The sequence below is a fragment of the Chelon labrosus genome, assembly GCF_963514085.1.
Source record: "Chelon labrosus genome assembly, chromosome: 11".
Taxonomy (NCBI): domain Eukaryota; kingdom Metazoa; phylum Chordata; class Actinopteri; order Mugiliformes; family Mugilidae; genus Chelon; species Chelon labrosus.
This window is the reverse complement of record NC_140344.1, coordinates 5,657,494-5,683,628: the sequence shown is the minus strand read 5'-3', so window position 1 is coordinate 5,683,628 and position 26,135 is coordinate 5,657,494. Positions and strand designations below refer to the sequence as shown.

The following is a 26,135-nucleotide window of genomic DNA, read 5'->3' as shown; positions in this document are numbered from 1 at the left end:
TCACAAATTTGTTTTCCACAGTTAAATCTTTTACTTCAGGTATTTTGAATTTGTAGTTGGATGTTGCGCATTTGATGACGTGATGTGGTATTTAAACTTAGATGTTTTGGAGGAATGATCTTATTTATCAGGAGTACCTATCTGTAATGTATCCTGAGGATAACTACCAGAGACGAGACACAGGCAAAGATGAAAACAACATCTGTTTCGGGTAAGGACCACATCGGTACTTTAATTTAATCAGGGAGAAAGACATTGTATTAGAAGCAAATTAATGGAAAAAAAACATATTTACAACAGGAGAGCGAGGGCTCAGTCCTCAAATAACATTGACAGCACATTAGTAAAAAAAAAACAAAGAGATAAGAGTTAAGGATTTGAAGTACGTCTGAACCTTAAAAACACTGGTCGGATATCCAAACTAACAAGATAAATATATTTATAATATTTATATTGTATTTACAGAATACTTTAAATATACAGCGTCCATCGCGTATTCTATAAACAAATATAAATTACTTAGGCACACTTTTGTCTCAGACAATCACGGGATTTTGTTTTTTAAAGGTCGTAGCTGTCAAAGCTGACCTGAACTTTTGCTGAGAAAAAAAAAATAGGTTCTATCTTGCAGAGCTGAGCCATCTAGTGTCGGTAGTTGTTGGTCAGCATAATGTCATATGTCAGGGGTCATAATGTACACAGCTATTTTACACAGCACGACTCGAAGCTGGCTTGATTTACGCTGCACACAGACAGACATTGTCCCAAGAAGACCTCTTGACTCCCCTGAACCCACTCCTTTGCAGACTCCTCTTTGCAGATTCTTGTTCAAGTCGGCCCCCACCTTATTGCTTGCCCCTGTTCTCTCCTGCAGGATCTCCAAGGAGGAGGGAGCAAAGATCGGAGGGGATAGGAATGAGTTTGCGACACAGCCAAGCAAGGGGGGGAAGGTTTAGACGAGGGTGGCGTACATTACAAACTTTTTTTATGGTAGACAGTCATGTAAGGTTCAGAGACAACAAATAAGAGAGCAGCTACGATATCTACAAAGAATATACAGTACAAGTGAGCTATACGCTGATGATAACAGCTGACTAAACGCACGCAGAGGGGTGGAGGGTAGAGGTGGCCGGCCGGCATGGCCTTGCAGGCTATTACAGTCAGTCTATAAGTCCGACTCGGGCATGTCCGGCATGTCGGCCATCAAGTAGCCAATACCGTAACGGCCGTTGGGTGCGGTGTCTGCATCGGTGCCGCCGCTGCCACTCTGCTTGCGGTAGATGCTGTTGCCAGGCATAGGCGACGGCGCCTCGCTGGGAGACTTGCCATGGATCAGGCTGGTGTCGTCGTCCTCCCCCGGCCGGGCGCTCTCCTTGATGATGCGCCCCTTCTTGTAGGAGACGGTGGTGCTGGTGTTGTCGTCGATGATGTTGAAGTAGCGCAGGCAGAAGACCACAGGCACGGGCATGATGGCCATCACCACCAGGGAGATGCAGACCACAATGCCCCATGGAGGGAAGCGCAAGGTCTTCTCGGCGGCCTGGAGGGCAGACACGAGACAAACAGCAGGTTGTAGTGAATACAGAGGACGGACAGGTGAAACAACAACCTAGTACTGGTGAGTTTAGCACAAATGTGTTTAGTAGAGCAGCAAAACTCATGATATGATCGATTTACTGAACAGCCACATTCAGGCAATATATCACTATTGTCAATAGTGTCTCTGGTCTTTCCCCCTAAATGATTGTTGTATGATCATGTATCAAAACTACTGAATGAAACCATAAACTCATAAGGAAAAGGTTTACTAAAGTAATAAGCGAGAACAACAGTACTTTTCTCATAGAATTCTAGACAATTTGGCTTCTTTTTGAAGGAGTTGCACCCCTGCAGGTCATTAGAGGAAATGCATGTTTAAAATTCTTAATAGGTGGTTTAATCTCATGCTTATATTTGAAGCCATAGCTACGGCGACAGCCCAGACCGTACCCAGACCCCACGTAGAACCTAACACCGTTGCCTGACGTGCACCTCCCCAGGAATGGGCGACACAGACTGCAAGAGCTGTGATTGGTCTGCTTGGTAGTGTATTTCCGCTTTAGTATTTCCGGCTGCTTCTTCTTCTCTGCAATTTTCGATTGATTGTTTTGGCTCGATAAAGATGAATTTGCATTGAGAAAAGATTGCCTGAGGAGGTTCGGAGATACAAACATTTGTATGAGTCATCTTTGGCGAAAGTTTCAGTCGCCACTGTTAAAAGTGAAGCAGGAAGTAGAAACTAAAATCAACCCAACTGGCAAGAAAGACACAGTTATGTATTACAGCTATAAAATACTGAACTATGCGCTATAGGTTTTTGACAAAGTAAACAATAGGTGACGTTACCTTGAGTTCTGACATTTTGGTGTAAAATAAAATTTTATGGATTGAATTTTATTATTATTTTTTTATTAATTGAAAAGATGCATAAGGAGAATTAATGTAAGTTGCTGCCCTGCTTCCACTGCTTTGTTTCAGGTGTCTACTTGAACACACAGATCCACTTGTAGGGAAATGACCGATGGTTAAAATGAGTCGTTAAATCCACCTTAAATTGGGGCTTAGTTCTGCTGCAGGTGATCATAAGTAGGTGTTTTGGTGAGCTGAGACTTGTCGGCCTCACTGGACAAATTAGAGAACATGTGAAGACACCTTGTCTAGCTTGGCCTTTGCTCCACTTGGTAAAGGTTTTAAAATAAACAGGTGCTTGAGTGTCTGCTTGGTAGACCACACATCCTGTTGATTGTCCTCGAGCCTAAACACGTCTTTATCAGCAAAAAAAAGGTTGGCTTTTTTTCCCAACTTTTAGCTACCGCCTCACTTCCTTTGAACCCTTAAATTTGCTTTTTAGCTGTTCCAGGTCTGCCGAGTGGGAGAACTTCCACCCTCATTGATCCCCTGGCCTCAGGGGAGCCCGGCCGAAGACATTATCTCACCTCTTCCTGTATCCAGGCACTGTAGCTGGGTGGCGTCATGGCCAGCTGGATGAAGCTGGAGCACAGGAGGACCAGCAGCAGGATGGGCGTGATGTACTTCCACATGTAGTAGTAGAAACGGTACGGCCTGAAGCCCAGCATGTCCTTCAGGTCTTCAAAGAATCTGAGGCGAAAATAGAGCGAAGCAGCGGGAGGTGAGATCAGATGATTCTCGTGAAGAATTCACAATAGCTTCGGGGTTCTGCTTTATAAACCTGGTGGCCTTTGCATATTGTTTATATTTTGCCTTTATGGACTCATTCAGTAAAATACACCTCAGTGCTTCCAAAACTAGACAATCATGACCCCATGAGTTACCCTTCAAAGCAGTCAAAGGCAGTTTGTGTACAAAATATACACGTTAAAATGTTGAATTCTGCACAAGTGGGGTATTCAATGTATGCCTGCTTGTTACAGGTGCTGAGTAAAAAGTGGAGGCATTACGCTGCCGCTGATGTTATTTACTTACTTATCGATCCCGTAAACCCAAGCGATTGCCACGTTCTCCAGTACGACCACGATGAGCAGAGGCAAAGTAGCCGAGTAGTCGTCGAACATGGCCACAAAGTAGTTCCCTGAGCGCTGAACGAACAGGAGACCGATGGAGAAGGCCAGCACGCAGCATCCCACTGCAGGAGAGACACAAGTACTTGCTCATATACTTATATTTGATAAACGTTTCATAGGGAGCATCCCCAAACTCCATGCAAAGTGGTGGCGTTTTATGGTGAATTGCTGTCATTGTGTCCCATCTAACGGGAGGCGTGGGGATAAAGCGAGGCTAAATCGGTGCGTGTTTAAGTAGAACAGGACCCATTTAAAGCCGTCTGAGTCAAACGACCAGCTGGATGGCCTACATCGGTTCACTGTAGAGCCTCGAGTACCGTTAATCAAAGCTGTGGTGTTGTTTGAGTTTTTCTGTAATCATTTCCTATAATATTCACTTGCATCTTCTCCTCTCTCTGAGGGAACAGCTTAATATTGGGGACACCTAAACTTGTTCTTTTTTTTTTATGCATGACGTGGGAAGGGTTGCTAGCTTAGACTGTCTCAACTTTAATTCCTGGTTATATATGAAATCCAGTAGCAGCTATTCTCAAGGGAAGAACAAGATTCACTTTGCATAACATTATGATATTGATATGTCTATTTGTTATATGGAAAGTATTATATGCATCTCTAAACATCTACTATCTAAAGGATAAAGATTAGTATTCATCTGTAATGGCATCAGTGGACTGTAAATTTCAGCATATATTACATACATGCACATAATCTAGAGAACCTGCCAATCACTGGAGTGGATTATCGATCACCTGCAGCATGTCCTTTAGAGCCCATATGGAATAAGATAAACTAAGCTAATCTCAACATTTAACACATAAGAAGTCCATGTTGGACTTTTTGCAGTCCTCATCCAGCCCCCGCGACATTTGTCGGGACGTGTGTTGCTAATAAGCTCAAACTCCCTCAGCAGAACTCTCCTAAATAACCTTAAACTGAAGTCACCGTTTCAACAATGTGTGTTTGACTCGTCGTGAAGTCGCATTGCTGCTTGAGTCTCTCTAACCTGTAAGAAACTCCTTGCGCACTTTGAAAGTGTCTATCAGCGGAGTGAGGATGCCCTCGATGGTGCCGAACATGCTGCCCAGGCCGAGGTTAACCAGCATCAGGAAGAACATGACGGACCAGAAGGGCGAAGCTGGGAAGTGGGTCATGGCCTCTGTGAAGGCAATGAAGGCCAAGCCTGTGCCTTGGACTGCCTGTTGGCCAGAGAGACAAAGTGCACGATGTTAACAGACACATTACCAGGTGAGTACTTTCCTTGAGATAGCTTAGGAGCCTTGACTGCTAACCTACGAAATAAATATGGAAAAGTCACATGTTGATTTTACTCTGAATAACTAAGATATAACTGTTAGCTTCAGAGGTGCCGCTGGACAGATTTTGTTTTTTTCACCTCTGTGCAAAGCCTGTCCAGCTAAGCTAAATGGTTGTTGGCTGTGTAACTATTGGCAGAAGTAACTTACATTGTACCCTTTTAAATGAATATTTGCTCACGTATAATGACACTGTAACAAACTTTTTCTCTTTTGCATCTACCTTATTGAGCTCGTCTTCAATGCTGCAGGATTCCAGCCCCAGTTTCTGGTAGTCGTCCTCCTTCACCCCTCTGATGATCTCTATCATCTGATGGTAGTCCTCAGTACTGACCTGACTAACCTGAGTGAGGTTGATGTGGTGAGGAATAAGGCTTTGTTCAATGCCGTTCCCCAACAAAGCCACAATCTTGTTGGTGTTCCTAAATAAATGGAAAGAAGTTATTGATAACAGAATGATCCGAAGACCTAGGTACGAATCAGGAAGTTGAATATCACACAACCCTTGATTAGAACAAATCTGATTGTTTCTATTGTCAGTCTGACTTGCAAATGTTAAAAATGCCCATAACTGGAGTCCAGTGACAACTTGTCTTGTCCAAAATATAACATTTACAAAAATAAAAGCAATTAGCTGTGACGGGAAGCTTGTACTCACAGAGCGACACATTTGCTGTTCATGATGTTGGCTTTGAAGCCCAGCACGGCAAACACCACCAGGGTGGCCAGCACTGAGGTGAAGAAATTGATGAAGGACACCAACACGGCGTCGAAGTGGCAGTTGTTGTCGCGCTTGTTGTAGCTGGAGAAGGCGATAACGCCGCCAAAGCCAAGACCCAGCGCGAAGAAGACCTGCGTCGCCGCCTCTCGCCACACCTTGGCCTCCAACATGATCTCCAGCTGAAAACGGAGAATAGACAGATTTGGTGATGCAGTCTACATGCTGTACGTTATTAGACAACCAAATCGAAAAAGAAAAAAGAAAAACTTGAGTAATTGAGTGAGGAAACACAATGGATAGAGTGGTTTTTGCACACACGTCACGTGGTATAATTGAGAAATGCAATCAAGCCAATGCTGACCAGGACCAGTTGATCCAGATTTTGCATCAACAGGTTCTGTTCAGATACCACAGAACCAATCACGCTGTAGTGAACCCATCGCATTTCAACCACAGAACCAGTTCTGAACTCCAGTTCAAAGGTGGCTCAATCTGGCGTTCGCCAACTAACGTGTTTCACATTCACAACATCCTTTCCAAGAAGTTCTAGCTTTCCTTGCCACCATCGCCTTAGTGCTTTATCTGTGTTCTGTAAAGCGCCTTGAGTCAATCTGGCTTGTATTTGTCGCCATATACATAAAACGGAATTGAATTTTTCAAGTTTCATATCCCGGGTTTACTACGCGCCCATTCATGGCACCAATGATTCCCATTTAGGTCTGGCTGGAATACGGTCCTTGCTTGAAATTTTATGAGTCAGAGTTTTTTTTTATCCAGAACCACGTTTGTGAACCAAACCATTTCAATCTTGGAAAAGGAATCCTAGAAGTGACTTTAAAAAGGATTCATGGTTGAGGAACGGACGTCAGCATGTGCATCTATGGGAGGGACATCAATAGATAGGGTTGTAAACTGTGGCCAACAGCACACATTTGATGACAGTGATATGTAAGGAGAAACAAAAGAGCAAATCCTTCTCGGGTTAAGGATGCCGTTAGAGGACGTGATCAAACAGTCCATCCCCAATAACACAGAGAGCAATATCATAGCGGGGTTGAAGAGTGTAAACCTCTCATTACAAAGATACATGCATACTTGAGAGGTCAGAGGTGGAAAAAGCAATGCCGCTGGTCATCTTTCACCACGTTCTCAACAAGTGGGCACAGTGAATGCGGGTGCCAATTTATCTTTTGATGAGCTATATGCTGATGGAGAGGTGTCTTCCAGGATTACAATGCCCCCATACGTAGGAGATGAAGTGTCACTGAGTGGTTTGACGAGTCTTAAAGTGATTTGAGACATGATCAATGGCTTTCTGACACCGAGTCTAATCAAATATATCACCTATGGGAGAGTTGTAAGTTGTTCATTTAAACACATGTGCACAGAATATTACAATGTCCTGTATTATTATTGAACATTTTCAGGTTTCTGGCTGAAGGAGATCTGAAAGTTAAAAGCTGATGTTTGTGGTCCAAAAATTTGTATGTAAGTATCTTTAAAGACTATTTTTATAATGATCTACGTATTCGCAGGAATAATCTTCGTAGGAATAAGCATTTGTTTTTGTGTGCCTTTTTCTCTCTGCACCAGCGTGTCAAATGACGCCTGGCATCTTTACAGTTTCCACGTGCTGGTTTTCTGTTACACAAGTCTCAGAGTGTTCCGAACACAGAGCAGAATGTACACTCAGCGGGGCTCTGATGTCCGCAGGTATACGGAAGATGGTGGCACAACGCGTCGTTTGAAGTCTCAAGATGTCATCTGACGAGACAGACCAGACACACAAGACAGAGGCTCTCTGCTCTGAATGAGCGTCTTAGGCTTGGTTGGTTGGTTGCACAGAGGCTCGGTGAAGTCCTGTTTCCATGGCGACATGATTCCGCAGCTCGAGGTGCCATTGGCCTGTTGGCGCTGAGGAGCCAGCCTATCACCGTGCAGGTACGGTCGTTTGAGTTCAGACAGTTTCATTTGACAGTGATTAATGATGGAATAACAGAAAATGTGCATTTCTAACCAATGCCGGTTTCTGCAGAGGCGGAGAAAGTAGTCAGACCTTTTACTTATGTAGCAGTAGTAACACAACTATGTACATTCAACTCATATATACTGTAGAGTTCAAGTACAGAGTAGAGATGTTCTGACCTCTTTTATTTCTTTTATTTCCTTCCCAATACTGAGTCCATGTCTGAACATTGTATATTGGCTGATGCCATTGCAATAACAGTACAAACAGTAAAAATGAATTAATCTGGAAAAGAATAACTATTCCTTTAAAAACAGTTCAATTGATTCCATGGTTTAGTAAATTAAAAGATATTTATCTTTACACCAGGGGCGGATGGTGTATAGGGGCGATTTGGGCGACGCCCTACCAGCTGGGAGAAAGAGGATTTTTTTTTTTTACAAATTCTATCACAGCAAAAGTAGTTTTCAGTGTTCTAGACATGTTATCTGTCATCAGAATCGTCAGGTTCAAGTCGCGTTTCAAATGGTCCCGCCTCTCTGGGCGAATTCATCAGCGTGGAAAATCGCCCCAGCTTCTCCCATTGACTCTCATGTTAAAACTTTTTTTTTCGGAAAATGAGCCTTCAATGCATTTTCAATGAGGATTCGGGGCTCGCCCTAACGCGCTTGAGTCATACGTAACTGAGCAAAGAGATGGCTGCTTGATTGGACAATTCATCAATCAATCACGTCCATCAGGAAGCATTCGCGCAATTTTCGTCGGTCGGCTGAATTGACTGTATATACTAGGTCGGCTGTGGAGAAGAAAAGGATGAAGGCGTGCTGTTTCAAAGTCCCGGGACAGAGATGTTATGGACTACAACGGGGATGAAGGACTTAAAACTAGGGCCGGGACTTTAACTTGTTAATTAAGATTAATTAATTACACAAAAATAACGGGTTAATCATTTTTTACGCGTTTTAATCACACTTATTTTTGCACCGCGGAACGTTTCTCACTGGATGAGTTCGGCGGACCGATTATACTGGAGCACCAACTAGCGTTCATTACTTCAGACTACAAACCACAGTGAACATGAACGAAGAAGCTGATGAGACCGCTTTGGTTGGCCCCTTGGCTGGGAAATTTCAGTCATTATTCAGTGGTATACTAAAAATCCATATGAAAAAATAACTGTTCTCAGGTCAAATATTTATATGCGATTAAAATGTTTGATGTATTAGCATTTTTAAACTTGCTGGATTTTACAAGGCAAATAAATTAAGTTAAAACTTAGTTCCATGGCCCCATTTGTCTTTGTAAGGAGATGTTCTATTTTGTCTTTATTATTTTGTCAGAATGCACCAGAATGCTTAGTTTGTACGTGAAAATCACAAAAATCTACTGGGGGAGGATGCCCCCAGAGCCCCCGACAGGGGTTTGATTTACAAACTTTGCGCCCCCCCCAACACAAAATTCACCAGCCGCCACTGCTTTACACCATTATTTTTCATGTAGTTTGAATATGGTTTGCAACATTTCGGGATCCCGTTTGTCTTTTTTTTCCTCTTTTGCCACGCGGAATCCTCGCGCTCTCTTGCGTGAGGCATTTTCAAACGCTTCCTCAGATTGCCGGTGTTGAAACTGGCAACAGTTCCCCTCATAACTACAGCCTTGCATACTGCATACGCCACCGTTTTACGGGTGGAATTTTCCAGCATAAAATACTGCCAAACTGATGACATTGTGCAAGGTCTGGTTAACGTGGCTGTGCAGGAAATAAATTCCTCTACATAGTTTTAAAATGGCAAAGAATAAGCGAAATGTGGTAGGCTGACTAGAGCAAGCGAAATTTCTGAAACATGGGTTCATTTTACCCTGACAAAACAAACAAAACATGGTCCTGGATCAGTCCATAGACTGGAAATAGTGGGCGATACCAGATACAGAATTATAGGCAGTATCTGAGTCACTTCCTCTACTCGTATGTTGCAATACGCCGCTCATATTATATTACTGTATAATTAACAGTAAAATCATATGTAAGAAGGGTTGTAATGTTGTAGAAGGTAAAGACAAAGCTAATGAAAATACTGGAGTGAAGTATAGAGCACATGACTGGATGTAAATGGATCTCTGTGATGGAAACATAATATAGAAGATGTGTGCTGATTCTTTTCAATTCTCCAAACAGGCCACGCCAGTTCAAACGCGCTTTACCTTGGGTGTGAACATGTGTCGAATCCCGTCCAGGGAGCCCTTCAGGAGCAGGGCCCGGACCAGGAAGCAGATGAGCACAGCGTATGGGAACAGGGAGCTGAAGTACATCACCTGCAAGCAAACAGACAGGATGTTCAGTTCATTATTGTCAGGCGACATGCGTCTTTGGAAAACAGTGAAAAGGAATGAATCTGTCAGGCCAATGTAACTGCTCGTGTGAGCTTTATGCAGTGATGGACAGGAGGGTAGAAGTGACATAACTAAGCATATCTAAAACACATCATCTGAACACCGTGTAGTTGAATTTGTTCAATGAGAAAAGGCCTCTGATTGATTGTGGGACTATCCCATTGCGTGCAGAGGTATATCATTTCTCTGTGTGGGTTCAAACATGCCCTACATGCAAATACCGTGTAAGGAGATTCGTATTCTGAGAAGAATTCAGTGTGACTAAGCCGGACTAGTTTCCTGTTTTTTTTTTTCTGTCACAGTTTGCAGCAGAGAGTCTTGTTCAAGACACACTTTAGGTACGTTCTGGTGACAATGTATAATTATGGTAAAGTTTATGGTCCTAGGTCAGAACTGGTAGCTGCTGGATCTGTGCAAGGGTCTTTGTCCCATTACAGCTCTAATCAGAGGGTGGGCCTCCTTTTTCATCCCCACGCGTCGTTAACCAGAGGTCCCCTCTGCATAGATATTAAAAGACTGAGGGCGACTGAAGGCCTGAGTCAGCCGCTACTCTGCAGCACGTGGATTTATGGGACTGGCTGTGGGGTGTGGGTGCAGACACTGGGAGATGGTTTAGGGTTGAGTCATGAGAACGCTTAGTAATTCAGAGACTTAACGTCTCCTACTTGGTGGTCCCTATGTAGCTCTCAAGCAGACAACATGTCTCATTAAAGGGGGAACAGAGATGGTGTATCCTAAAGCAGAAGGTTCTGTGGAATATCCCGGCTGTGTAGAGGCCACAGAGCTGTCCCTTCCTTTCATCATCCAAGCAATATTTAAACCTGGTGACACTGCCACGAGGCATATAACATTACTTTTGAAGAAGTGCACACAAAATGGACCGTAAATCAACACTTCAGAGGCAAATTATATCTCAGTCATGGATTCACAACACATTTACAACATGTGTCCACAAAAACGTTCAGCCCCCGTTCACTCCTTGAGACTGGATTCTCTGGAAATGAATGGGTTGTACCATTCACTGGAGGATCAACACTAAATCCTCAAATTACAGGTGAGTATCCGGCTGTTACAAACCCCAGTCACGTGAGTTCCAGGTGGGCCCCACCCACACATGTTCCTAATATAATCCCAACTCCCGTCCAGTCATTCAGACTTGATGAAGCTATTTGGATGCATGGTGAAACATCCAGTTGCCCTTCTTTCATTTTTTTTTTTTTTTTTTGGATATACCGTGACCTGGATGACTGAAAACTGTCACAGATATAAACCAACAGACAGAAGTGATTTTAAATATCAAGATGAATGCTTTTGAAGTGAAGATCCTTAAACAGAAAGTCAACATTGGAATACTTTTCCTTGTCTGTGAAGGCTCTCAGTCATCCAGGTCTTAGTATAACAAAAAAAAAAGAAAGGCAACTGGACTTGTAGAGTTTCTTGAAGTGTCTTGCTACTCATCCAAGTACCCAACTAGTCAGGCTTAGTCAAGTTTAAGATGGGCTACACCGACAGATGTTCCCATTAAAACCTCACCTCCCCACCAGTCCTTTAGAACTGAAGAAGCTACTTGCATGATTGGAGAAAAGTCCTCCAGAAACTCTACAAGTCTAAAGTTGCCTTTCTTGAACATTTTTTTTGATTTTCCTCATGTACTTTCTTTCCTTTTCAGCTCTTGTGACTCCTCCCACTTCTGTGCTCTAGTGCGAGAACAATCATAGCCTTGGTCAGCTCAAAGCCAGCCAGGCTGCATATCCGTTCCTCTGTAACTTCAGTCCTATGCTCTATCAAAAAAACATTGTGTGCCATGTCAGATAGCAGATAGCTTCTCACAAAGGTCAAGTTTGAGGAACTGCACTGCTATACGCTATCGAAAACTGATAAAAAAAAGTTAGGTTTTCCTTAAATGACATATAATTTAACATCTAATTGTTGTGATAAATGGCCTTTTACTATAAGACTATTTTCCATCTGAAGGACGGCAGTGTTTATTATTGCACATATTAGTTTCGCCATAATAAAGAAAGTTTTAATTTGAATGTTTCAGGGACTTTCACGTTCTTGATGAATTCCATTGTCAAAATCAAGTCAAAGCCAAAATCTCCGCACCCACCCCCCACTTTTTTTCTGCCGCACTCTCAACAATCACGCCGAGCCAAAAGAGCGCGTATAACCATGGCAACCAAATGGCCTGATCCCTTTTCACGCCCACCCACACGCACAAATGGGACAGAAATGCAGAACGCGGCAGGGATATTCCTTGGAAAAGGCTTTTGTGCGAACACGGGTGGAGAGAGGGCATTAATATTCTTTTGTACCGCACGGCGCCGATTAAACTTCAAAGACACTTGGAGCCGGCCCCTTGGAGGGGGGAAGTTAATGCCCAGCTCTCCTCTGTAGGCCAACTCATAACGGGCTGTCAGGACACATCGGGCAGTTGGAGGATGACCATCTGGCTCCAACTGTACGGTTCACTTGCAGCATGGGTGGCTTCTGATTATCTTTCAAAAACGACGGGTTACAAGATATATTTCTGTCTTTGTTTCAGTAATTCCTTGTGTCGTCCTGATGACAGCGGAAGGATCCGCACATGTTAGATCCTCAAACAACGCCTCTGACAGACTGGCACTTGAAATACACCGACTGTGGTCAGAAGTGGCATTTCTTGCCAGGCAGCAGGGTGTGGCGGACAGGGCAAATAAGAGAAGGCAGAAGCCAAGATTAAACCACTTCTGTTGCACAAGGCATCCATCTTGCTTTGTCTGTGGCTGCTGTGGTGAATGTGGAGCCAAACAAAGCTTGGACGGCAGTTGGGATAAGACTTGAGCTGAGGACAATGTCCAGTTAAAAGGTGGGAAAACTCATTTGGCCAGTGACGGCCATGTTTCCTGCACCACATCTCAAGAAACTGCACTCACAGGTGAAAAACAGGGCTGTGTATACAAGGGCTTTGCTGCCCGCGCAAGGCCCAAATTCAACAGTTTTCAATGGTGGATCAGTCTTAAAATTGTGTTAATGTTTGGATTGGATTTGTCCAAGGTTTTTTGTTGGTCCCACAATTGCACCACACAATAAATGTGCTGTAAAACCAAAACAGTAAGCTAGATAAGGCTAAATGGCCAAACAGGGCTAAGGGACATATTTTATTGAGCTCATTCAGTCTTAAAATGTAAGCCCTTGCTCTGTTGCAGATTAAAAAAAGAAATGTGATAAATGAAATCTACTGTATTCATTTCGACCCCAAACTTTGCTCAGCCCATGCCTGACCCAATAATACAATTAAATAACTTCCACATCAAAGCTCATTCTAGGAAGATTATAAAATGATTGCCTCTCTGATTAGCACAGGCTTGACTCTGGCCTCGAGAGTTTACCCGCTTAATGCTTGTCATGTGAAATGAGAAAATGTGGAATGATGATGATCACCTGTATAAAAAAAAAAAAAAAGAGAGAGGCCGGGAGCGCAGTGAGTTTGCAAGCAGATGGCAGCCTTTACCCAGTGGGCTAATCTTTCCGGATGCCAGTCACGCTATAGTCAGTTTTGCTACTCGGAGCTAAAGCCCAGAAATCACACTCAAGATCACATGAGCTCCCACAATCATATCTGAGAGTGTATCATGAGAAAAAATTGCCAAGTCACATTTCACTGGTCACTTAGCAGTGTGTTTAAGCCAGGCTAAAGTGAGCTAATTACGTGTGAGAGGATTTTCCAAAACACTTGGCAAGAGAAGGCCTTTTGTTTCGGTACAAGAGTTGTGTTTGAGTAGTTATCTAGGCCAATCTGGCCTCGCTTGCAGGGCAGCTGTAGTAAGCCCTTTTCCTCTGTTCTCTGTTCTGTTGAATTCTTTTAGCACCAGCGTATTCCTCTTACCTTCCCAGAAGACTGGATTCCCTTGATCATGGCGAGGCAAACCATGGACCAAGCAGCCAGCAGGCACAACGTCATCTTCCAGTTGAGTCCCCCGCCCTCAGAGATGTCATCAGAGATGTCCAGGGCCTGGCGGTACCAGTAGTAGGTGGTGGCCGAGCTCTTCTCGCACTCGGGCACAACATCTGCGGACAAAACCGTAAGACAGTCATGGACCTCTTCATCACAATCGCCACAATCGGTTTATTGAACGAGCACTTTAAAAGGCTTCACTCAGGTCACTGTGTCTTACATGTACTGGTCTTGTTCTTGACCAGTGGACACTCGTGCCATGGCAGGGGCTGCTGGAAGGACTGGGAGAAGTAGAAGAGACTCCAGCTGATGATGACATTGTAGTAGAGGGCCACAAAGAAGCACACCTACAGGCAAAAGAGACAGGTTTCAGCTTGGGACGCACAAAACCGAAAGCAGAAGGTAGGATGTCTCCTTAAATTGACAATATAAGGGGGTTCACACTACATTTCGCTCTGACTCAGGAAGTACAGGCACAAAAACTATATTGTTGCAATGTTGCATTGAACCACGATTCTGTTCGTGTTCACAGGGCAATCAAGACAAAGTTCTGCTCACACGCCCTCAACATTATATCCTTGCAAACGGTTTTGACACTGGTCATAATTTTGCAGAAAAAAATACACTGCATTAAAGAAATTGTGAAATAATCTAATTTGTAATGGAGGGTCAGGAGCGGGTCTGGGCACTGGCATTTATTGCTGTTATGTGACAGCATGTTCAGTTTGATCGAGCATCCGAGCTACAACGAAAAGGCAAATTGCCTTTTGGGTCTTGCTACAGCCTGCCCCAAACTTTGTCGGGTGCCCACTATTCCAAAGACACATCAGGTAAGCTACTTGGTTATATAACTACACGGTGGCCGTATCAGTCCCTGGGTAACATGTGTTCACTCTGGAAAAGACCCGCTCTGGGGAGCCATTGCAAGCAGCCAGAGACCACCTCCCTAACCGGGCTCAGTTGATCTGTTCCAGGATGGAGCGTGATTGCCATGTTCACACCACCCCAAACTAACTGAAGCGGTAGGGTAACGCCCTGGTTTCAGAAAGCTGTGAAAGCAGCATGACGTGACACGTATCCAGAACAAGAGTAGTGATGATAAACTTTTGGACAATACTCCACTGCCTATTGCTTTTTACACACATGGAAATCAGCTCCCTGCATTTAACCCACGCATTTTATGTGCACACATATGAGGTAATGAGCACACTCAGGGCTCATTCACTCCACCCTCCCACAATGTCTTCCTTCACTTACACCAGGAAGACTAATCAGACTCATCAGAAATGGCAAAATCTAGTTTAGGTGACAAAAAGGTTTATTTTGAGTATGTATTTTTGTCCAAACAATCTAACTGAGAAAGATGAACTTATCACTTTCTAATGATCTTATTTGATGCTTTATTTTTCCTTATATGTCCTTAATTGATCACACTGCTATCAAACTTCTCCAAACTTACCTCTTCTCCATCTTTTATATTTCATAGATGTCAAAACAATGAGACCCCCAGTGTCTGACTTACCACGCAGCTGGCAAAGCCGATGCCCCCCAGCCGAGGGCTGATGTAGTTCCACACCCCGATGCTGCCCCTGCGGATTCTCTGTCCCACTGCAAGCTCCAGGAAGAACAGCGGGATGCCAATCAGTATTAGCAGAATGAGATAGGGCACCAGGTACGCTCCTGCCAATCAAGACAACACAAAGAGCGGACATAGGTGAAGGTGCTGCAAGAAAGCAAAGTGTGTCATCAGAAAAGTGAAAGATCTCAGTTCCTGAAATGAGCACATGGCGACAGGTCTTACATCAGCATTGTCTAGGTGCCACATGCTACTCTAAACAAACACCCACTGACAGACACGGCCGCCTCCTACACTTTAACCACACTTCTGCTTAATATCTCCCTGATGGTGACACATTTGCCTGAAAAGCTCACGCACACATCTGCATCCGCATTTGTGTGCCTCTACCTTTGGTGCGTGTGGTACAATCATTCTGGAAACCAGAAATGACAGCGAAGTCTAAAATTACCTTAATTACAGTGGGATTACTTTAGAGCACATTACAAAGGCGGCATTCCTTCCTAGAATTTAGGTTTCAGGGTGAATAACCAACATTAAGACGGGCTGTAACAGTGCGGTGCCATAGAATTCAGGAGGGGCACATCTCTTGTGACAGTCAGTGCACTTGTGAGCAGTGAAGCCGCCTGGCACATGACGGTTTACAGAGAACGAGAGAACCTAAAACTCTTTGTTCAGAGGAAATGGCCGGTGGTTACAAGTGTTCAGTGGCAACAGATTTTTTTTATTCCGTTACATAGCGGGACATTTAAGCGATACTACTGCGTGTTTTTTTTTTTGTTTTTTGTTTTTTGTTAACCTCACAGGAAATTAAACTTCCCGTGGGTGCCCTGTTAGTTTCGAGACCCTCAACCAGAGAAGTCTGTCAAGAACCGTTGCACCATTTCCAGCTGATGTCTTCATGAAAGCACACATTTGAAGCTGTACAGTAGTTCCGGTCTGACAAGGGTGACACTACACTATAAATCCATTTTGTCACAATCTTTCCTCTTTTGAGGTGGAACCACAACACGAACAGGGCGGGCGCCGTGATTCATTGACGGCAAACCCTCCACAACAGACGTACGATTAATTTCCACATTGTTTCGACGAATTTGTTTTTTTTTCTGGCGCCATGTTCATTCAGATCTTTTCTTGAGTACTTCTCCTCCCTTGACAGGCGTGGTTGCACACACACACACACACACAAGAAATAAATACGTGTGTGTCGGTGGGTGTCTGAACAAGCACTACAAAAAGGCTTCAGTGCAGCCATTCTATTGTTTCAAGCACATGTGTTTGTGTATGCACGCTATACTTAGCGACTTCTAATATTAAAACATCTAATTCTGGTTCACAGTTCACTCAGTTGACATCAACCCCCCCTGGTCTCCATTGTCTTCTAACAACCTCAACTGTTTCCTTCAGATATTTAGGATCTTTGATGACGCGTTCACTCTTGTCTCAACATTTTCCAAAATTCTTCTGAGGGCAGTTTATATTTCCAGGAGGAGGAAGGTGATATCTGGTTTATCCAGTCTAGGCATCGTTTTTTTGTTTGTTTTTGTAATACGCGCAGGGACAAGGATGACACACATGCAGAGTAAGCAAGGAGATATGATTCACCGTTCACCCGCCTTCAATAAACGAGGTCACTTCTAATAGAAGTGAGGGCTAAAGAAATGTGAAGCCAATCTCTGGTCCACGCCCGCGTGTTTCTGACGTGGTGTCTGATCTGGCTGTCTCTGTTTCTGGAAGACTCTCAGAAACCTTGAAGGTGATGCTGGGAAGTTCCGAACACAAGCTCAGACATTTTAAGGGGAGAGATTTAAAAATCCACGCTGTCGCTGGTGTGTAGAATCACACAGTGAAATGGACACAGGTTGCGACATTAATATTTATCATGCCTAAAGGTAAGGCCAGATCAAAGTAACTAAACAATGGGCATTTGGACCTCAATCAGGGGCCCTTGGTAAAGTCACAAATTCAAGACTAAAGGACAAGAAACCTATTAACTCCTCTGAGAGGCTGTACATAGGTACAGCAGTATGCTTACATTCTGATGCTTTTTATAAAACCATATAAGGAGATATTAAGCTCACCAAAAGCAATGATGACCATGTAAAGATGGCAGTGAAAAGATGAAGATGAAGCACATATTTGTTTGTAGGACTAATTTTGCGAGAGCATGCACTGGCATAAGGCATGCCTTTACCCTAAACCTAACCCGAACCATAAAACCAAGTCTGAACCCCAGTCCTCACAATGATAACCTTGCAAGTACACACACACACACAGACCTGCTCCAGGCTCGGATCTGTCTGATCTGTCCTCATAATCTAATTACAGCTGAACACAGCAGGGTGACCAGAGCCGTTTAAAAGAGACCTGAAAGCATGACGGGATTGTGATTTTTGCTGAACCCAACTGGCCTCTCACACACACAGATGTGCTTGATCCGATGCAACATGGACACAGGTAGGATTATGCAGCCATGCTGTGAATCCTACCTGTGTCCATGTTGCATCAGATCATGCACATTTGTGTGTGTGAGAGGGCAGTTGGTCTGGGTACACTGGAGCCTGAAAGACGAAAGACACCCCAACCTGTAGTCTTTCAGGCTCCAGTGTTCCAAGCAACCCAGACCAACTTTAGCCATTTCCCCTCACATCTCCCCGCACAGAATCATCCCCATCCACTGACCTCCTCACTATTCCCCAACCACTGCCACGTTCCCTTTCAATGGACCAATTCTTAGACTTTTTTTCCTACAGTTTCTTTTAACTTTCCCTTTTATCCTTTGCCTTTTTTTCCCAAAACGTCCCTAACATTTGGTTACTGACTGCACATGGGATACAAAAAACCAACCCTATAATAATACGTAATCTAATGTATAGACAAACAACATTTACTTTCAAACATCAAGGCTGGAATGATGGTGGAGACCCCACCCCATACCACAATGCTAAATACTTCACCAAAGGAAGTCAGTTTATTAGGTACACTTGTGAACATGAATGAATTCTGATATAACAGTGTTGCACTAAATGTTGCACTAAATCTTCTTTAATAACTGAGAGCTGTTGATTCAAACGTGTGGTTTGTTGAGCTATTGTTTTGTTTTGTACCGACACTTGTTTCTATTATTTTGACAATCTTTTTTTTTTTGCCCGCAGGCTAAGCTAAATAACAGACACACTTTAGTGTTTCATTCAATCCAGCTTAACAGCACCACAAACCACATCCTCCATAATGATCATCCAGTTGAATCACCAACTCTCTGAAGCTGTTTCCATATTAGCTGAACATTAGTACAGTCATGCAGCCATGATTTAGTGCGGGACGTTTATATTAGAATGCATTCAGTTTCGCTAGTGTTCCTAATGTTTTGGCAAAGGAGTGCATGTCACATATTAACACATAAAACAGTCAAAATGATGTCTTTGCAACAAATGCTGTTGCAACTTGCAAAGCCTCTTACATGGAAACTCACAGAATGAATGATCATTTATTACCACAGTGTGACTGCATCGTGATGATGTAACACTGGCAAATCCATTCCATTATTTACAGTGAAGAAGGGTGTTCTGGGGACTTCTTCCTTCTGTTTTTACGAGATCTTGAACTCAATGAGGCCTGCAAAGCTCATTGAGACGTTGCATACGACAACAAACTTGAACTGACAGTCTGGCCAACCTGTCTGAGACGGTTTCATTTAATCAGCTTTCTGGAGCCAGCCAGAGGCTTTACATAATCTCCAGATGGGAAGTGCAACACCTTATCACCTCTCTGGGACACACACACATCATAGTGTAACCGTAACGAGGTTATGCTCTGTGAGAATCCAGAGGTGCGGCAGGTTTGGATTTGGTTATAACAAAACTCGAATCTAGAGCACTGGAGCTGCTTGCAGAATGATTTCCTGCATGATGCCTGCAGTGTTACTAGGTTGTGAGCTTGCTCTTGCACGTTTCAGTCACGTGACCGTCATTTAAGTCCCGAGGTCGCCGGGATGCACACCAGAGCATTTCACTTTTAATCGTGAGGACAGTGTTCAGTTTCCGGTTAGAATAAACTGGGTCATATTCGTTCAGCTGATGATCTCTCTTAAAGAGGCACCCCTTCATTCCACACAGGTATAAACGATGCGTCTACTTCGAGAGCTCTGCGGGGTCGACTTTCACACTCCGTCAGCGACCGCTTTAATATTGAACAGATTGGGGCCCACACTGTAAACACAGCTAGATGCAGTGTCACAATAAAAGCTGCATGGTCGTTGCATGAAGGAGGAACCTAAACGTCGCTCTAATGCATAGTCAGATGGTTTACACACAAAAAAAAAAAGCCAAAAGAAGAAGACTGTACTTCTTGTTTCTCAGCGTCGACTGCCCCTTCCAGGCACATCTCTGTGTTGTTAACACACGGCCCTGATGCAATCCACACATCCATCACAGACGTGGATCACATAAACCTCTCTGTACTTTTTTTTTTTTGTCATCCTAGCATACGGTCAAGTCCACTTTTTTATTTTCATCCCAGCTCCCACCCATGAATACGACATCCTGATGCACTCTCTGAAGTTTATTTTTTCTCTATATATTGTTTTAACGCAAATTTGGTGTCACATTAAGACACTGTGTGCTAAACAACTGGCATGACGATACGTGAAATGCTCGCAGAACTATTTTAATGCCGCTAGTGTTAGATGTAGTCTCACTTGTGGCTGGAATACACTCGATCAGCGGCAACATAGATGCTATTTTTACAGTTTCACTTATGTGTCATTACTTCTGTTGGTGCTGTCTTGTGTCAAAAGCTCACGTCTGACGTTTCACTATGGGGCCACCTTACTAAAAACAGACTGAGCAAGAAGCTCAGCCAGACAAGTTCGAAGGTTGGCTTTACATTTTATTTTTTTTCTTTTACAAAAAAGATCAACTTTTTCGACGTGCACCCTGAATTACATTTTCTTGGAGCAACTTTCACTTGCATATTTTTGCTGTATCTGCACAGGTTTCCTATACAAAAGTGAATTTCTTAATAATTACATTTCAGTAACGTTTATTTCAGGTTTTACCTTCTAAAAGTGCCATGATGTGGATAATCTGTCTGGTCGGATTATCAGGTCATCTTGTTTACTTTGGTGAGTGAAAAGTTACCATGACTGAAATAGCTTTGGTTTTATCATACACGCATGATAAGCTGCAACTATGAAAATAAGATCAGTGATCCAAAAAACCACAATTGTTTCTCCAGCCTGTCTGTCTTTACTGTGTTCAGTACGTGTGTTAATAAGAGCTTCTGGCGGTAACTCACCCCCTCCGTTCTTCTGACACAGATAGGGGAACCTCCAGACGTTGCCCAGGCCTACAGAGAAGCCAACCTGGGCCAGGATGTACTGGAGCTTGCTGTTCCAGGCCGGGCGTTCCTCCTCCTCGCCGTCCGAGCCGCCTTCCTCCACGTCGCACTCTTTCCCTTCCCCGTCATGGTTGTCGACGATCAGCGAGCTCTTCTTGAAGGAATCGTCGCAGGCGTCCTCGTTGGAAAGCAGGTCCTTGACAGACTCTGTGACATCGTCGTCAAGCTCTCTCTTGACGGCCTTGCTGTTTTTGGGCATTTGATATAGCAAACGGGGGCGAGGGGGGGTGGAACGTCTTTCTGGTTGGCGGGCTGGGAGGTCAGGGCCGACGTCTGGGAAAAGTCTCTTTAAGAGCTTTGCCGTGAGTTTAAGATTGTGTTTGGGTTGGAGGGCCCGCGGTGTCTGAGACAGTTTGTAGAGGTTGAGTGATAAGGAAGCTGTTTACTTTTTCATTATCACCAAATATCTGTGGGGCAGAAGAAGAAACACTGCAGTGAGAAAACAGCCGTTAAAAGAGAATGGAAATACACTGGAGAACTTGCTGCTAAGAGTGTGTCTAGTTTCACTTCTACACCAGCCTTCAGAAACAGCATAAATAGCCGTCTGTCTGATTCTACCTTGACGCAAAAGCCTTTGTTAAAACACATGCTGACTTTGGCCAATGGTGATGACCTTTTAAAAAAAAAACTTTCTTAAAACGCAAACTCTAAACCTACACACAGGACGGATGGAATCCACGCAGGGAATTACTGCTTTTATGTGAGTGATGCAGAGTCATTTCTCACATGGAAATCACATGGCTGCCAGGGACTGCAAAATCAATGAATGGGGATCATTTTATTCTAAGTCACTGTTGTGGAAAAAAAAAAAAAAAAAAAAAAAAAAAGCAGCCTGGGAGCATTAGCCTGGTTGTGGCCGGTGACTTGGACAGTGACAGGTCGAAGGCAGGCGGTATATCATGTTTCCGGCCTCCTGAATAATTGAAGGGACAAAGACAATTAGCATACAAACCCAAACACTCGGTTTCTTCCCGCAGCTCCACGGGACGGGGGAAGCCCCCGGACGCGAAAGCGACATCCAACATCACACTTATTATTTACATTCATTCAGTCTGTGAATGATACGTTTTATTTGCTCACACGTGGCAACCACTAACTACCCGATTCCACGGGTGTGGACGCGCCACGCAGCCAGATGCGCGTCAAAGTGCGCAACACCCCAGTCCTCTAGAATTCAGCTTTTTTTTTTTTTTAATTATTATTTATTTATTTGGGGCTGCTGTTGATTTTTCTTCCTGCTTGAATAATTGTTTCATAATTACATGCAAAATATCCTGCAAATGTTGCGATGCGACGCAGGACACGCCGCAAGCCTCCCTCCTTTCGCCCATCAACGGATTAGGTGATTAATAGGTCTCCTCCACCGCTTCCAGATTAGCCTGCTTCACAGTGAGGCAAAGGCCGCCGTGTTGCGTTCACTGTGTTACGAAACGACGGCCGAAGAAGAAACAGGACCCCTGATGATGATGCTGCTGATGGTGATGCTGAGTAACCTTCACCGCGTTTATTGCAGATGATGAGAGAGGGGCTTGCGGGGAAATTAAGGCGTGACTGCATTGAGGTCTGAGGATGACTCGACACACAAAGAAGCTTGCAGGTTTAATTAATTTTTTTTTTTTTTGTCTGCACAGCGATGAGGAGGAAAATAAATAAAGGGCGGCCGGAACAACAAAACGCGGATGCAGCAATAAATAAAAAATAAAAAATAAATATAGAAGTCACACCGATGCCATGTGGCTCGTTGTTCTGCCTGGGCACAATCTGTTCTCGTTGGAATAAATTATCGTCCGCCCTCCCGCTCGGTCCTCATGATATGTATGTGAGGTATTTCATCATTCTCCTGGTCCGCTACATCCTCCGCACTGGTACCCCAGTCCTCCACCCCCAGTAACCTCACCACATCACGCCCTTTTGCCATCTAGGCTGACGGACCTGGAGAAAGCCACTCACCTGTGCGTAACAACCAGCGGTCCTGTTCTGAAACGTCTCAAGGGATGAAATTGTGAGAGCACATGCACGGAGCAGACATTATCACTGTTTCAAATCCTACCGGTGAATGCTGCTGCTTCAGGGTGCCCCGTTCGACTACTATCTACCCAGCCGGAAACAGTTAAACTCTCAGAGGGGGAGTCGCTGCCTCCTACGCACAGATGTCTTATCGACTCCTTTTTCACGGAAACTTTAATCGCAGATAGATCGCTAAACCAATACATTTGACACTACACTTTGTCCATGTCTCTATTTTAGAGACTTTAATTGAAATTAGCATACGTGTGCTCTGCGTATTCCCCCCTCGTTGCAACTTGGTACACCCCACTACTATAGAAGAGGAGTCTCATGGATGCAATGTGGCTTTGTTTATAAATGCTCACATCCATATATATATATATATATATATAAATGGATGTGAGCATTTATATATTCATCTGGATATTAAACATATTTATTTTTCACATCTTTTTTTTAACAATAGAACGCATACTGTATTTAGTGGGTCAACCTGTAAAAAAGAGATTTTGGTTCAAGGTCGACATCTCGAGCGTCATCCAGCGGCTCAACCCGCCTGTGTCTTATGAAAATCTAAACAGAACACAGACGAGACGTGGATCTGTCCTCTGGGTGAGGACAAGGCAAAAGGACGCGAAATATACATTTTTAAATAACGCACGGTTCAATTAAAAACGAGTTCGATAATGTCACTGTAAAAAAATCACTAATCAATATGGAATGATGTAACACACGCACAGAAACTCGTCACTTCCGCTAACATGATGAAATAGTCTCAGTTTTATTGCATGCGAGCCATGGAGTAGCCCTCATCTTCATCATCTTCAAACTCGACCTTCATTTCAATCTCCAGCTGATGGACTGGCTGTGTTTGGCAGACAGCAAACACTTCACATCACCACCAACTCACCATCCCCACTATGAAGCATGGTGGTGGCAGCAGCATGCTGTAGGGCTGCTTCTGGGAATGATTAACATATATAACCTAGTTGTAATTATTCAATTCAATTCAATTCAATTCATTTCAATTCAATTCAATTTATATAGTGTCAATAACAATATAACTTATCTCCAGACGCTTTACAGAACCTAGCGTGATAGGGAGGAGAAGACAACAGCTGGAGGAACTAGATAAACATGTATCTGTTACATCTGACTGAAGCATTCGTGTAGAATCTTATCAGTACATGATACAAGCGAGAGTACAAGATATAGCTGATACATGATACATGAGAGATTGAAATTGTCTGTTCAGTTTCCGTTTAAAGTCAAATAATCCATTGTCAGAGTTATTGTCAGAATAAAAATAGAACTGTGTGTTGAATATAACCATTTTAACACAGGAAGCTCAATGTTTAGGTGTTTTCAATTAAAACTAAATGATCAAACTTTTATATATTTTTATATTTTTATATATTTTGTCCGGATACTGATCCATAAACATCAGCAGACACCCTTCATCTTTCCTGGTGATGCTCTCCCTGTCATTTGCCTCAGACTTCTGCTGCTTTCTGTTGCGTCCCTCCAGCTTTAGTCCTCTTCAGCTTATTCAGACTGAGATCAGCTGATCGACCAGGATATTCCATCACTTCACCTTGAAAAGCTCTAACTGTTTGGTTATGTCGAGGCTTGTCGTTGTGCTGAATTATGAAATGACGTCTGTGAAGTTTTGACGTGCTGGGCTGAATGTGAGCGCACAGAAAACCCCTGTGCACATCTGCATTCTTCTTCCTTCTGTCAGCGGTGAGGTCATTGTTAAATGACAGTGTGCCGCTTCCTTCGGCGACCACTTTCTTCTTTTCATCTCGTTGAATGAAGATGATGATAGAAAGCTTTCTCTTGCTACGTCTTGGCGCCTGGTTTTTCTATGAGGAGTTCCTCGGTTCCTTAATAAAGAGGGTATCTTTATTATGTAAATCATTTTCTGCTCATAATCCAGCATAGTGGCTTTTCAGCTTATTAGTTTTTTGGACAGGACACCAGTCTATCACAGGGCTGACACAAAGAGACAAACAACCATTCACACTCGCATAATCACCTACCTCCAATTCAGAAGCACCATTTACCCTAACATGCATGTCTCTGGACTATGGCACCTGGAGAAAACCCACATCATCACCAGGAGAACACTACACAACATCACTGCGCAGCCTAGAATATAATTATTCGGCCGCTAAATGAAAGAATCAACGGAGGAAGTATGGACCATCCTCTCTTTGTTTAACAGAATGCATGCAACCGAAATAGAGATGACATGTTTCATTGTGAACATTAAGGTATGAGTTCCTCCTACCAAATCACATGAGCCATCAGTTCAGTTTTCTTCTGTTTCTAATGTAAAACATTCACTAACACAAAAGCTGTGCACAAACCTGCTTTGTCTAAGCTCAGGGTTTAGTCAGTTAAAGGCATGATCAAGGCACAGTGTGCACTCACGCACCTTCATGCATCGCAGTTTCACATTCAGTCTTCTTTTGTGCCACATGCCGTAATCTTACTGCAGTGAAAACGCTGTGAATTTTGCTTTTTGTGCACATGTAGGGGAAAAGGCCTGAGCTGCAAGCCAGCATGAAGCCAAGCTGCTCTGACTTGAACAATACTGTAAGGGATATATTTGTGATTGGGAAAACTGTAGTGCTTCCTGAGAAATGAGTGAGAGCTCATTCCCAAGAATGACACGGGAGAGCTGTCCTCTTATGTTTTTCCTTTTCTTTTGCAAAACACAGATAAAAAAGTGACCTGAAATAACGCTTCATGCCGATGACTCCTTGTGCATCGATACTGTCAAAGCCATTTGGGCTGACTCATAATTTAATCTCTTTTTGTTTCACAATATCTCAAAGGTTCATGTCCTTGCTTGTCAAAATGCAGGAGAAAACCTGCTCTCTGAGACGAATTACGTTTAAGGTGACGCTTATGTACACACACGCACCCACGGACACTTACACACATGCACATATGCAATACACCTCCCTAACCCCCAATCCCACGCCTTCGTCGCTTTATCCCCCTTGTGCGACAGGCGGGGTCCGAAGGCGGCGCCGTAGTTGGCTGTGGCCGGGGGATGCCTGTCTGCGCTGGAACACCTCCAACCCCCTTTCCCCAGTCCCCCGGTGCAAGTTGTTTTGAGTTCTTATGTTGTAAAGTGTGCTCATATGTGCTCATGTTGCCGGGGTTTTTTTCCTGGTCCCACACTGTACTCCCCCAGATGAGTGTAGTCTGGGAGCTGCTTTTTTATCCTCCCCT

General features: G+C 43.6%; 1 protein-coding gene across 1 annotated transcript; it reads right to left on the bottom strand.

Moving 5' to 3' along the window:
* Positions 1-163: 163 nt before the first annotated feature.
* slc6a15 (solute carrier family 6 member 15) lies at positions 164-23,037 on the bottom strand. The gene is made up of 12 exons (XM_084554382.1): positions 22,833-23,037; positions 20,781-21,289; positions 15,432-15,589; positions 14,130-14,256; positions 13,841-14,022; positions 9,784-9,894; positions 5,553-5,794; positions 5,118-5,316; positions 4,585-4,777; positions 3,484-3,643; positions 2,976-3,138; positions 164-1,540 (listed from the first exon to the last, which is right to left on the bottom strand). Exons 2-12 carry the CDS (start codon positions 21,079-21,081, stop codon positions 1,166-1,168), a joined length of 2,211 nt encoding a protein of 736 aa, XP_084410508.1. The 5' UTR covers positions 21,082-21,289; positions 22,833-23,037; the 3' UTR covers positions 164-1,165.
* Between the last annotated feature and the right edge of the window lie 3,098 nt (positions 23,038-26,135).